The sequence below is a fragment of the Elephas maximus genome, chromosome 1, assembly GCF_024166365.1.
Source record: "Elephas maximus indicus isolate mEleMax1 chromosome 1, mEleMax1 primary haplotype, whole genome shotgun sequence".
In the NCBI taxonomy this organism is placed as follows: domain Eukaryota; kingdom Metazoa; phylum Chordata; class Mammalia; order Proboscidea; family Elephantidae; genus Elephas; species Elephas maximus.
Genome location: NC_064819.1, coordinates 196,260,097 through 196,275,601, shown reverse-complemented (window position 1 = coordinate 196,275,601; position 15,505 = coordinate 196,260,097). Strand labels below are relative to the sequence as shown.

At 33.4% G+C, this 15,505-nt stretch overlaps 1 protein-coding gene across 5 annotated transcripts in view; it reads left to right on the top strand.

The window, feature by feature from the left end:
- Positions 1-15,505, top strand: part of PTPRK (protein tyrosine phosphatase receptor type K) — a 694,658-nt gene that overhangs the window by 628,742 nt on the left and 50,411 nt on the right. For 3 of the 5 annotated variants that reach the window (XM_049901316.1, XM_049901470.1, XM_049901252.1), the window contains exon 14: positions 10,103-10,241. In XM_049901316.1, the coding sequence (XP_049757273.1) occupies positions 10,103-10,241 (139 nt within the window). The remainder of the gene's footprint in view (positions 1-10,102; positions 10,242-15,505) is intronic. The other 2 variants (XM_049901385.1, XM_049901556.1) reach the window with 1 other exon arrangement.

The window sequence follows — 15,505 nt, the reverse complement described above, 5'->3', positions numbered from 1 at the left end:
GCTCCACAGTGTCTCTGGGTGGTGCACAGCTTGGCTGCAAACTGAACGGTTAGACGTTTGAATCTACCCTGGGGTGCCTCACAATAAATGCCTGGTGATCTACTTCCAAAAAGTCAGCCATTGAAAACCCTATGGAGGGTTTTCACAGTTCCACTTTGACACATGTGGTGTCACCATAAGTTGGAATTGACTCATTGACAGCTGGGTTTTTTTTGGTTTGTTTTTTAGACAGTTCCATAATCTCTGATCCCTTTAATGATATCTAAAATCCCTTTAAAGCCTAACACATACACAAGGCACTAAAAACATTTTTGCTATAGATGTGACCAACTCTTTCTCATCTCAGTGAATAGCTAGCTACACCACCCACTTTCATGTCTTCCTCTGGAAGGTCTTCTGTCCCCAGTGTTAAGTATTCTCCAATGCATTCTGTCTCATCACCCAATTTTAATCCTTTGTATAGAACATTTCTTTATCGGGTGATGTTTGTTTACATGTGTATCATTCTTGACATGCTTACTCCATGAAATCAGAGATATTTGTTGTCTTGTTCAGTGATGATTCTTCAGAGCCTAGAATGTGCTGGGCACATGCCAGGGACAACACATTATTTATTTAGTTAATGAAAGTAAGTGGAGAAAAAGAACAAAATGCCTTATTTAGGCATTTTTTTTTTTTCACTTTTATGATTTCCTGTAAGAATCCTCTCAGATGCTCTGTCCATCTATCTATCCATGCCTGCTTTTTTTTTTTTCAAAAAATATTTTGTGTGAACAACTGCCAATTCAATCGTATTTCTATCCACCTTTCTCCTTTTTTTTTTTTCTTTCTTTTTGTTAGGTAGTGGTTTAGATTGATATCTCTGTGGTATTTCCCCATGTTTTCATTTGTTTTGTTTGTTGTTGCTTTTCTTTGTATAATTTTGTTTTCTTTTCTCAGAGAAGACAGTGGTGAAAATTATTCCTAGTAGAGGTAACTAATCATGTCTCTCCCAATTCAAAGTGCCAGATGGGTGTTAGGAAACATAGGCTATAGTTTTAATTGTATCAATAACTGCTGCTGTGTCCATGAGAAAGTTACTTACCTCTTCTGAGTTTGTTTTTTATCTGAAAATCAGAGTTGGGCTTTTATGCTCAACTATTCCAAGAAAAGTTTTAGGATGTCAGCAAACCAGATGGAATTTCATCCCCCTGTGCAAGAGCATTGTTTGTGCCTCTTTTGTAGTACTTGTCATATTCTACTGATAAGTGCAGTTATTTGAGTATTTATCTCTTCTTCTAGTTTATACACTCTCTGAAGGAAAAACACTTGTTCATCTTTCAGGGTTTTTTGCCTAGTACAGACAGTGTTTTGTACCACTCAGGTGTTCAATAAATATTTGACAAATGATGAACAGCAGCAAATTAATATATCTCTATTTTGAGAAATTAGACTTCTATACATCTAATACTGTAGATTTGAAGTTATATTAGCTATGGTTAAGAAATCTAGGTTTAGAACATCAATTTCATTTGAATTTAATTACATATACACTAGTAATAATTGCTAATACTTACCGAGGCCTTTTTATGTACAGGTATGGTCATAAATACTTTACATATTTAATGCATTTAATCTTTACATCAACCTACAAGATGGGTACCTTTATCATCGCCATTTTACTGATGGTGTTTTAGAGATAAGAGTGTAGTTAAGGGGGGGACTGAAGCCGAGAACAGTGACCAATAGACAGATGAGAGAGGTTGGTAGTCTCTGAAGGTGGATGCCAAAGCTATTATATTACCTTTGTGACACTTACCATCAGGCTGGTAATGAAGGGCTTGCCTAGCCTGAGACTTTCATATGGACTTGGCACTTTTGAGGGATTCATAGGTAGTCTGAGTTCTGTGGTGCTCATGGCTATGGGGAGAAAAAAAAAATGGGCAGAAGCAGATGCAAATTCTTTTTTATATGAAATTATGCTTAATTTAGGGTTGCAGGATTTTCACAGACTAACATAAAGCAATTAACTCACAATGAGAGGTCACCAAGCATTCATGAAGGTAACTTACTGTGAGAGTTAGCAGAAACAACATCTAATTCCCTAAAGGGCTACAGGTATTGGATTGGTCAAGTATAAAATACAAAAAAGCTGCATAGAAAATATTTAAAGAAATGAAATGCAAATCATAAAGAGTAGCAAACAATTAGATGCTATCAGGTGTAACTAAGCAAAGAACCATTTGTAAAGAACCAAATGGAAATTCTGGGAAGAAAAAGTATAATCGTTCAAATTAAAAAATAACTTTTTAGATGGATTAAATGTAGATTTGACAGAAGTGAAGAAATTTATGCACTGGACAATAGACCTGCAGAAGTTACCCAAAACAAAAGATAAAGAAGAGCCAAGATGCTCAAGAAGAGCAATGAGACTAGGGAACAGGCCTATCATATATAACAATATATTATAGAGCTATAGTAATGAAAATCATGCGATATCAGTACAGAACTGATATTTTGGCTCTTGGAAAGTAATGGAAAGTCCAGAAATTGACTCATGCATTTACGTAATTTTGATATAGGACAAAAGTGGCTTTGTAGATTCTTGGATAAAATTTAAAATTTTCCTGAGATAACTGGGTATCTTCGTGGAGAAAAACACTTGGAGTGCCTTCCTAGTGTGCAATTTATACATAAAGCAATTCCACATATATCCATGACTAAATATGAAATGCAAAGGTTTTAAAACTTCTAGAGAAAAAAGAATATTTTTTATGAATTCATGCTAGGAAAGGACTTCTTAACAAAAATCACTAATTATAAAAGAACTGATTAATACATTGTCTACATAGATAGATATATTTTGGGTAAATTTAAGGACTTCTATTCAACAAGATATGGAGCCCTGGAGGCACAGTGACTAAGAGCTTGGCTGCTAACCGAAATGTCGGCAGCAGTTTGAATCGAACAGCCGCTCCTTGGAAACCCTATGGGGCAGTTCTACTCTGTCCTGTAGGGTCGCTATGAGTCAGAATCAATTTGAGGGCAACAGGTTTGTTTTTTTGTTGTTGTTGTTGTTTTGTATTCATCAAGATACCATAAATAAAGTGAAAGAAAAGACACCCAATAGAAGATATTTTCAACATATATGACTAACCAGGGTTACCCACACCCCCCAAAAAAGTTGCTGTCAAGTGGACTCCAACTCATGACAAACTCATGTATTACAGAATAGAACTGAGCCCCATAGAATTTTTAAGGCTGTGACCTTTCAGAAGCAGATTTCCAGGTCTTTCTCCAAAGGGACCTTTGAGTGAATTCAAACTGCCAATCTTTAGTAAGTAGTCCAGTGCAAACGATTTGGGCCACCCTGGAGTCTTTATTAGAGTATAACCCATAACCCATTGCTGTCTAGTCAATTCCGAATCATAGCGAGCCTTCTAGGACAGAGTAGAACTGCCCCATATAGTTTGCAAGGAGTGCCTAGTGGATTCAAACTGCCAACCTTTTGGCTAACAGCTGAAGCTCTTAACCACCACTCCACCAGGGTTTCCTTTTTAGAGTATAGGATAGCCTAAAGGAATGGTTGGTAGATGAGGTTAAAATGGGTAATTGGAGCCTGATTTTTATGAGTTGGAATCGACTCCGTGGCAATGGGTTTGTTGTTATTTTTTTTTTTTTTAATATGCCATACCAAGAACTTTTATCTTTTTCTCTTGAATGGAAAGCAACGTTTGCATTTTAGAAAACTCATCCCGGTATCAATATATAGGATAAGTCTTAAGAGGTCGATATTGGAAATAGGAAGGCTATTGAGTCCTCCCTAAAACAGAGGAAATTGGGATGAACAATTAACAGAATTCAGAGATAACTTAGCAAATAGAATCAACTGAGTTTAAAAAGTAAAAGAACAACCTAAGGCTACCTGGTTTACCTAATTGTATGAATTTAATTAAATGGGAAGCTTGATGAAAAATTCATATGTAAACTACCATATTTGCCCTTCATCAAATTGCTATGAAGCTAAATATTTCACATATTTTTTATCTTTAAATGTATTCCTAAAGCATGATGTTTATTTTATTCCTTTCATTAAAGTATGTCTATAATTTCTTCAGAACTTTATGTAATATTTTAAAGTGAGTTTTTAAAACCAAACAAATTTGGAGAGTTGTTGTCCGGAAGGAGATGCCTCAAGCAGTGTGAAGTTAATTTTAAATATTTGTAATATTTAAATAATTATAGATATTTATAATATTTGTAATATAATTTATAAATACAAATTATAATTTATCATATTAATCTATACTTTTAATTTCCTAGTTTTTTAAAGACTTCATAGACTTCTGTACTATTATTTTTCAATTCAGAATTTTTCAGGTTACATCCATAGCTTTATTAACCAATAATAAATTATTTTCCAGATACCATTAAAGCAAAATGTGTGGCATATGGCTGTTTTTTTGTTTCATCAATAAAAAGCAGTTCATGCAGCACTTCTGATAGACCCTAATTTTATTGTCAATAACCTAAGAGTATTGTCAAGAACCTAATAACTTAAGATCATATGACATGATGAAGCAAATGACTTTAAAGGATCATTGAGCTAAATGATACATACTTCAAGGTACCCATAAGGCCTAGATATCCACTGTTGCAGACTATGTGATTAATAACATCATTACTATTTGATTAATACAAACTCATTATATATTTATACAATAGGCCTCTAAAATTTTTAAAAGCTGTTTGTCAGTAATGTCAGCTCTTCTATTTATAACTTTTAATTTTTATGTGATGGACTTAAAATGCTAACATCTAGGCAATATCTACTTAGAAGCCCAGCATCTACTGATACTTATACTTCCACTACTTCTAATATTACTAGTGTTTCACAGTTTATAAAAGCTCTTACATCCATTATTTCACTTGAAAAAGTATATAGTAAGGTACTGTTAATATTCCTGTTTTATAGATGAAGGCATTAACTCTTAAGAAACACAAACTTTCTCATTGTTGCACAACAAATAAGAGGAGATAAGAGTCAAAACTGGGTCTTGGCTGGTGTCACCTTTCTTGTACTTTCCATGATGATGTAATTTCACTGTACTTTGACTTGGTGATAGATGGTTGTAGAAGGTGGGAATAGTTAGCCCTGTGAAGGAAGGGCTTGAACAGGGGCTTGAAATTTCCAAAGGCAATTCAAAAATATACATACCAAGTTCATCAGACCCCAGCATTAAAACAAAAAAAAAAGAAATAACTGATCAAAAACCTTCTGTTTTTTAAGAAGGCAACTGATTTTCTATACACCAGTACTATCTGCCATAAACAGCCTTAGTGTAACTCTTTCATTTATTCAGCCAATAATTTTTGTATGCTCTCTCCTTGCCAAGTCCTACTAGAAATAAAATGGTGAACAAAATAAACATGATCCTCGCTTTCCTGGACTTTGTCTTAACATTCCAATGGTGGAAAACCATCAGAAAGCTCTAATCAGTGGAGTGGTATGGCAAGATTGGAGTCTTAGAATATTATGTGCTACAACGTGGGTTTTGGTATACAATAGACAGAGAGTGCTGTCAGGGAGACTAGAAAGGCAACTACTATGTAATCTGGATAGGAGTTGATGTTGATCTGAATTAAGGTAGTAGCAGTGGGGATGGAAACTAGTGAAGACAAGAGATAATTTGGAAGTAGTAGTACTTTGTAACTGATTGTATGAGAAGGAGAAGTAAAGTAACCCTACATCCCAGTTTTCTCAGGACAATCCCAATTTTTTCCTGTTACAATTATTAAGGGTCTCCCCTTTCCCTATGAAAAGCATCTTGATTTGGATGATAAATTTTATATTAACCTAGAGATAAGGAGAGATAGGAGGATTCAAGAATGATACCCCCCAGGTTTGAATCTTGAATGACTGTGTGGATAGTTGTGCCATTAAATAAAAGGAAATATACTAGAGGTCGAACTGGTATTGGGATAAGATGACGAGTTTAGGTACGGACATGATGTGTATAAGGCGATTGTCATGCACTGGAATGAAAACTACAGTAATCAGATGACCCGTGGGTCAGGAGTTCAGTTGGAGCTCTTAGGTAGAGATATATAATGTGAGAGTTATCAGCATGGATAGTAACTGGAATGATGAAAATGGATGAGATCCCCAAGATAGAATGTACAGAAAGCAACGTGAAGAAGCCTAGATCCCTGAGGAACTGAAAGGAGCACCTACTTTTAAGGGATGGATGAAAAAGGAGCAGCTCACAAAGGAGATCTGGAAAGGAGAGGCCAGAAACATAAGAAAATCGGGAAATGGTCAAGTAATGAAGGCCCCAGGAAAACAGTGTTGCAAGAAGGAGGATGTGGACAGCAGTGTAAAATGCTATTAAGAGGTCACATAAAATAAGATGAACAAAGTGCACATCGGGTTCAGTAACTTAAAGTCAGTAGAGGCATTGGTGATGGTGGTTTGATGGGGCTGGGAGGTATAAGCCTGATTATAAGATTTTAAGGAGTAAGTAATACAGTATTTAATGAAGTGAATGTGAGTGATTTTCCAGAATTACAAATGAGAAGGGAAGAAAGAGCTGGTGAACTACCTGGAGCATTTGTGAAAGGATGGTGTATCTGTAGCCGCTGTAATAGATCACCTGATACGTCATACCTGGAGGCTTCTGTATCTACTATCCGGCTTGAAAATGGAAGGATGATTTTGTGTGATTCTACCAATTAGGATAATTTAAAAATTGTAGGGAAATTTGAATAATTTTATTTTTAAATACTGGGAGTGATAACGCAATTTATAAAGTTATATTAACTATTTTTTGCCCCCCTCAAAAAATTCATTTTATAAATTTGTTCAATACAAATGAAATACTGCCTTAGTTGCCCAAAGGGTAATGCTGCTCTTGGCTTCAGAACACTGGAGATTGTGAGAATGTTCTCTGGCAGGGAAAAAAGGTAAAGATTTATGGCAAAAGAAAGCATTTCTGAGAAAGGTGCTGTACATTGTCTTTGTGTATGTGCATAAATTATGAACAGAGCTCAAGGGTACAGTCACTATAATAGCTTTCTACTCTCTTTGAAGAAAATAGAAAATGTTCACTTAGAGCTACTGGTTATGTTTCCAATAATGAGTCTTCTAAGCTTGAATGACTTTAAATAGAATATTTTTGTTCCCTGGTTCTGATAAGCCAGAAACTGAGAAAAATATGTGATTAAAGTGTATAAAGTAATAAATTTCTACAGATGTATTTGATTAAATAGTATTTTAATAATAATAATATATATCACAGCTAAAGACTTTGAGGAGGATTAATAATCAAGGGAAGATAACTGCCAAACTATATGCACTTAAAGAATTTTATTAGCCTTCTATATTCATGTTTAATAATTGTGTTCAGGATTGATGAACAACTCTGCACAAGAATAGAAATCATGACAGGCAAGCTCCCTTGCTCAACCCAAATAAATTAACTTGGTGATTTGTTTGTTTGTTTATTTTAACCTCCTGGTAAATATTAATTGAAGTCCAGTCTTTAACAAAGACATGGACTATAACTTTAAAATAATAACACTGGTTTTTATAAGCAATACTAAAAGTCTCACTGATTTGCACCCTAGGGTACCTCTGTAAGGTTATCAGTATCTCTGTTCAAAAATTTACTTTCAGATTTGGATTTTCATTTCTGGAAATATGCTGAGATTTATTCATTAACAAATCTATGTTATTTAATAAGACTTTAGAAAAGTCTTAGTCTTCTGAATTTGAAATTATTTACCTGTCACCTTCATGTCTGCATTGCTATTTGGTTGCTAAATCCAGGTGGTATTAAGGCTGGCTGTTCAGTTTATATGATAACAGTTTTTATTCATTCCTGTGTAAATTTGGAAGATCGCCTGCTTCTGGTGGGGCTTAGCAGTTCTGAAGATTTGTATGAAATACAACATATGTTATTTATGGCATAGTATCTTTAGAAAATTATCCCATAATAGCATGGGTTATATTTAATTAAAATGTCATATTAAAAAATATTGGCTTCATCAAACAAGAACTGTTCTCTCAGAGAGTTCTAGAAACATTTAATTTTGTAAGTGCAATATCTATGTCAGAAAATCACAAAGGGATCATTTTCTCTGAAGGTTAAGTATAACACAGAACCCAATGAGAGTAAGCTTTAATTAGTGAACAAGGATTATTTATTGCACGGACTTAAGTTTTCCCCTTTTTGGAGGGGGGTGGTGGTGGTGGTTTCTACTTCAACCATTCTTTTGCACTTACTATTTGAATCAGTAACTGTGTCAAGCCAGTGGTGAGGGCTGTAAATTTGGGAATTATAAATAATAAATAGATATGTTCTTTCTACAGTTCAGATCCAATTCAGGATATCCAATCCACTTGTTTTCAGCATTTAAATATATAGATATACACTTTAAGACTGATATATATATATGTGTATTTCTAAAGTTGTCCCTTGATGAATGGAACCATAATGTGTAGTTAGAATGTTATAAGCATTCCGCTGCCTCTTCATTGTTATTCCCTAAAGTTTAGATGTATGGAAAGAATCAGTTCAAAAACAAAAGAACGAAAAAACCTCCCTTTGGTTATTAGAAGAAACAAGCTGAAAGTTTGCTTTCTTCTTTCTTAAGAATGATGGTTACCGAAATGCTGGCCCATGGGAAAGTTTTATCCTATCCAATTGGAATAAGACAAGTTAGGACAATACAGTGAATTCTTTCTTACAAAGTTAACAGTGTCCTTGCTACCACTTTTTTCAAACTGTGTCTTTCCTACCGATGGAACTACCATTTCTTTTATGAAATGATATTGATGTTAGATCTATTGGTTCTTTTTTTAAATTTCTTAACTTAGAATCATTAAACGTTAACAACATTGTTTTCTTTTGGGGAAAACTGTGGCTGGCGGGAAAACTGGAATAGATATTTAAGTATCTAGAACTTGGGAAAAAGCCTAAAGAGAAAAGCTAAAGGAGAAGGAATTGAAATGTGGAAGAATAAATAATTTTCGAGGGAGTTAGCAAATTGTCTATTGGAAAAAGATGAGGTTAGATTTCGAGATTCATTTATGTGTCTGTTTGGTCAACAGCTCTCGACTCCAAATCCAAGAGCTATGATGGGTACTTTAAGGCAGTTTCCCAAACGTGCCAATCCGGAGAATCACCTGGGCTCTTGTCACACAAAGATTCTTAGTGGCAGGGGCTGCAGATCTAGAACATTGAGAAATGCTGCTTTAGAAGATAGAAGGCGTATTAGATTCATTGTAGCCCTTTAGCAAATTTATAGTATTTCCTTATCTCTCTAAGCCTCAGGTTTTTATACCTAAAATGTAGATAATAATACTTGACAGTGTTATAGGTAAATGAAGTAAAAGGAAGATGTCTTCTGAGGATTACAGGAGTTTGTAAATGGATTAAAGTTTATAATTTTAATTGTACGTGTATATTGGGGATGAGTAAGTTGGGAAAAGAAAGGAAGTGAGAGGATACAAAGAGTTTTCCAAAAAAACCTCATATCAAAGTTGTGTTTCCCAAGTTTATTATCTGGATTTTATTTGGTAAGAGAATGTGAAATATTCCTTCATGTGTCTGTTATGCTTTTCTTATCGTTTTCTTCTGTTAAACCACCTATTCATCTTGAATCTTATATATCAAACCATAAGCTCACACCTGTAGAAGTTAGACTAGGTATTTATTTAACCTCACTCCTTGGGTCCTATACAAGTGTTCTATACATTCTTTAAAGCATCTCGTTTTTAGAGTTGAGGTGTTTGCTGAATGAACTGATAAACAAATCTCTAAATCTGACCCTGTCTCTTTCCAATGGACTATTTGCTAGAAAACTTTATTTATGACTTTTAAGGACATTTGGAGACTAATAGCTCACCATTAGCTTTGGTAGTTTTTTCTGGCTTTTTGTTTTTACTTTTTGTGTTAACAAAGCTTTGCCTTAAATCTCTCATGCCGTACTTTAGCATGCTTCGGTATTTATATTTTTTGGATTATTTTTAATCAATTAAATAAGTTGCCTTTCTGTAGTAATTTTTGACTTTTTGTGATAATTAGCTACTTTCAGTAACTTATTTTTTTAATTCATTTAGCAGCAGCAACAGAAGAACCTGAAGTGATTCCAGATCCAGCCAAGCAGACAGACAGAGTGGTGAAAATAGCAGGAATTAGTGCTGGAATTTTAGTGTTCATCGTTCTACTCCTGGTTGTCATATTAATTGTGAAAAAGAGGTAAGACCTGATATTGTCCTGTCCTACTTACTGCCATTTATGTCAATAGTTTAAAAATACCTTTTCTTCTTGAGATTTTTTTAAGTTAGAGGAAATAACAAGAAAAAGCACTGAATTTTAACAGTGTTGCTAGTGTCTGAGTCTATTTCTCATGATAAAAAAAAAAATTCTTGTTGGTTATTTGCCATTCAATTTTGGATATATGCATATTCCTTTAGTCAAGTTAATTTTTTAATTTGATGTAAGAATTCAAATTTCTCAAATGCAGACATACTTGAGATGTTAAATATCAAATATCTGAAGTGGTGTTTATTAAAAATGTCAAAGCATACACTTAGTGTGATACTTGGACTATAGTTTATGACTTCTTTTGTACTCTTATTCTGTATTTTTCTAAATCTTGGCTCCAAATAAGATACAAAACCATATAAATATTCTTGGTGAAGTTGTATATTACATTCCCTGGCTAAAATATCTAGCATTTAAAAATAAAGTTTTTGGTTTTGTTTTGTTTTTTAAGTTGAACATTAGTCTTTCATACTCTAACAACCAATATCGCCATCTTCTGGAGTTATATGAAGATGTTAAGATTTATTGGAATTTAAAGTGAACTCTATTCTTAAGATTAAGGTATACTCCTGTTGAAAAATATTTCAAAGTATACATTTTTTTATAATTTGAATTTTTACCCATTATATATAATATAATAATCTATAGGTACGGTCTTGGAAAATAATAAAACTCTCTAATCCTTCCAATCATGTACTTTGGATAATTTGGCCTTTTTTTTTTTAACTTTACACACAGAGTATGGTCCTAAAACAGCTTTGTATATAGAAGTGATTGTAATTTATGAATTATATTGAATGATATAATAATTAATATTGCTTACATTACATTAAATCCTATAGTTGTTTATTGAGATGATTATTATTATTTTATACTCAAAATAAAACATTAACATTATAGATAAGACTCATAGTACAATGTTTTAACAATTGAATCCGAGTTTATATTAATGTATTGCCTCTTTACAATTATCCCCTGGAGATATATATGTTGGAGAAGATACATCTGCATTAGAAACATTAGGTATGCATTATAGTGTTTTGTGTTAACTTAGCTACATACGTGCTTTTCCCAATAGTGCTTTCTCTTTTTGCTGTTGTCTACCTCTGTGGTTGGAAAATACATCATATGTGAGGCAAGAAAATTTAAGCAGTTTAGTAATAGAAATTTGTCAATAAAGATCATTAGAAACATCAACTACAACATTCAGATCTTATGTGTCTATTTAGTTTAAATTTATTTTTGAACAGTTAACGAAAATGTTTACAGAGTTAACTAAACATTGCTTCACAATTAAAATTATTCCAGTCACTTCAGATTGGATATGCAAGCATGAAAGTGGCTTCTGATTATGTCCTGAGTTAGAGCTGGGTTAAGCTTATTGGTTTAGTTCATTCGCTACTTTTTTGAAACCCTTAATTTGGTACCAATAGCCCTCTTTATATATGGCCCTCTGTTTAAGTAATACAAAAAAAAAAAATGGAAATTAGAATTTCTTAAAGTACAATGAAACAGTCACTAGGCAGGATTTTTTTTTTTTTTAGTTGGGAGAGGGAACAAATTCTCTAATAGCTCTCTAAAATTGCATAATGCAACAAACTCTTCTTTTTCTGGTTTATATTTTAAAGTAGTTTGATAAATGAGCCTCTGTTGAAATGGTTACTGTTTGATAATTTTTTTATAATTGTGTTTTAATTTTCTTCTCATAAAAAGTATGCTAGAGCTTTTGCTTCTCTTCCTCACCAGCACTTCTACTGCTAGGAAAAGTTACAGTCTTACAGATTTTATAGGTAGATAGACGAAGTTCCATATTTAGATATGTTACCTTCGATATATAATATCGAAATTACCTGAACTTCTTACTTAAACGACACTGTAATGATTTTTGCTCATATGTAGTATGAATCACACTTGTGTCTTGTATGATTTAATCACAATTATGTTTATTATCCACATAGAAAAGCATAAATAGTATGATGAGATTGCATATTATCAAGTTCAGCTAAACAGTTTTAGTATATATTGTAGCTTCCCTTTTAATCCATGCATCTATAATGAAAAGAATGGGAAAGCAAATTATATTGGCCTCCTATCTATACCTTTATGGGAAACTGTTAATTTTCTCTATCCTCATTGGAAATAATACACATAGACATATTTTTTCATGTTGAAAAAGGTTCCGTGTCTTTCTGGTTGTTTTGTAAAGAAATGGTTTGGAGTCCAATTTAGTACAATTTTACAGCTGAGGGTATATATAAAGTAAGTTTTTAGGCTAAGAAAAGGGATATCGCATCTTTCAAAACACAATGTCATTTATTTTTATTTAATTGCTGTTTATTTCCAAATGTATGCCATTTCTTCATTGGTTATGTATTATATTTTATATGCGCATCATGAACACATTAATATTTCCAAACACCAGGATTTGAAATTATGTTTCAAAACAGTAAATGTGTTTGGTACTGTGATCACATACATTTACTGTAGAAATCTCTTTGTGTATATATAATGTATGGTGCATATGTATATTCATATAACATATGTATATACCTGTGTACCATTAAGATATAATAACTTCTTAATAGAAAGTTGGGTGTCATTCTGCATATTTTATATATTAACCTAATAAATCTTTATATTTTATGTCTAAAGGAAATTAGTGTACAAGTTCTATACACAGCTATTCCATTTGTCATGACATTTAGATGGTAATGGATGATATTATGCTTAATTGCATGTCAAAAAACACAATTTATTTAATTTTTCAATTATTTGGCAAGAAAACATGTCAGCATGTTATTTTTTCCCCCAACTATGTATTTAAAATTTTATTTTTCTATTGCATATCTGTTTAATTGCATGGCAAAAGAAATCTAACCAGTGCATGAGCAAATTGAAATGCAAACCAAAGAAACATGAATTTTATTTTATTTTATTTTTTAACTCACATTTTTCTGCTTTATTGGATGTGACAGAGTCACGCTTTTCATTCACCATTGCTTCTCTTTTTCCACTGTCTGTGATTTGCTTGCCAGGAGGAGCTACTATTCTTACTCCTACTACCTGTAAGTAGAATATGGGTGATGTGCGACTTTACATGTGTTAAAGGTGCAGTATCCCTTTTCAAAAAACAACAATGATAACAGAGAATGTTGGCAATTTTGGTGACATTTCAAAAAATACATTTTTATCAACTCGAAAACTATAAAGTTTATCCATTACTCATTTTACTAATCCTTTTTAAAAAGGGATATTGTATTTCTGTATGTTCAGCTACTTTTAATTTTTATTTATACTTTTTCATTATTAGCTTTAGTCTACAGCCAAAATCATCATTTATTTTACTCTTGTCCAACTTGTACCTTATCCTAGTAATATGAGACTTCACGTCTCTGGTAGAGATAGTGGCTGTAACTCATCCCTATCTTCCATGTCACTCGACTATTTTTGGCCAAATGAGCACAGTGATATGCTGATAGAAAAACATTCAGAATATTTTCAGGATGTAAACTAGGTCAGGTCTGCAAACGATAACATCTCTCTCCACATTTCCAGGAATCCAGAATGGGTTAAACTTCAGAACACCCTTGGTCTGGGCCATCAAGGCAATCAGTATGCTCCTATAAAAACAAATGGATAAAATCATAATGTTGCAGCAATACATAAATAAAAATTCTTTCTAGAGAAAAAAAATTGAGTTTGTTTATTATGACTTAAACAGGACAATGGTTTTATAACACCAAGGCCAAAAGGTCCTCCCATCTACATGCACAGGCACACAGATTGGTGTCACATATCTGCTTTTCTCTTCCGGAGGCTGTGGGCTCATGCTGGACTTTGGTATGGAATGATAGTTTGGATAAGGATGGAGAGGATTGTCTACTCTATTTCTTGAGTCATCTTCAGTATACCACCTTGGATGCCAGGGTAGTTATTCATCCAGTCAAAAGGAACGTTACAACAAAACATTCTTGGACTTTGACTAATATTTGATCTACCAACTTTCAAGGTTTAAGAATTGAGATTAAGTATGTTTGGGAAATATGTACCACAGTATTTATACCACCAGATAAGCTAACTTTTTTGGTAAGACTCTCAATGACTGATAATTCTGCCAACAGTTTAAATATTATAAATATTTGGCTTCATAAAATCTGTTAAAACAAGCAAGTACAAACTAACAGCGCTCCTAGCTTATTGTGATGACTCATAATATCCTTGTTAAGTCACTTTTGATGAAGCCAGAGGTAGTTAACTGTACTATTTCATACAGTGGAAACCCTGGTGGTGTATTGATTAAGAGCTACAGCTGCTTAACCAAAAGGTCAGTGTTTGAATCCACCAGGAAACCGTATGGGGCAGTTGTGCTGTGTCCTATAGGGTCGTTATGAGTTAATCGACTCAACAGCAATGGGTTTTTGCTTTTTTTTTCATACAATTACGGATCACTTTTCCCCTTTATAGTCCATCCTATACATCCACCTGCGGAAGTTTACACTGTTGGTTGCTTTGATAATGGAAGCCATTTGCACATCTGTCAAATTCAAGCAGTTGCAAATGAAATGCCTAACTGTCCCGAAGTGCAGATTATATAAACTGGTTGCTCAGGGGATTAAAGCATCAGATATACAGGGGATCAATAAGTATTTAATTATGAGACTCTCAATAAGCTTACCATTAACCATCAATGTGTCTGTAATATTAGAATGGGATTGCATTTCTGGTGGATGGATGACATTGCAGTATGTTAGACTAGAGAGCTGGTTATGAAAATGTTATTGTAATACTTAGGACTTCGTTAGCAGGGAAAAAAGCTTTACAGAGGTATGGTTTGAAAGGCTACTTGAACGTATTTCATGAAGCTAATCTGAATTGGAGATTTCTTTTTATAAAAGTAGAAATAAATTAGAGTGGAACTTAAAAGAAAACCAGATGCAATCTATGAGCTAATATTCTTTGACGTTGTGGTAACTGTCAATTCTTGATCAAAACAGTTAACTCTGATGTTAATTTGTGTTTGTTTTGTAATAACCTGAATGAAAGCCTACCTCACAGGGCTGTTGTGAGGATTAAGGTATAAGAACCAAGCTGATAATGCATGGCCAACAGGTCTCAACAGAGGTTATATTCCCTTGTAACATGTCAACTAATAAGCGTTTCTGAATCTGAAAAATAAAAGTCCTTCATTGCTAGGA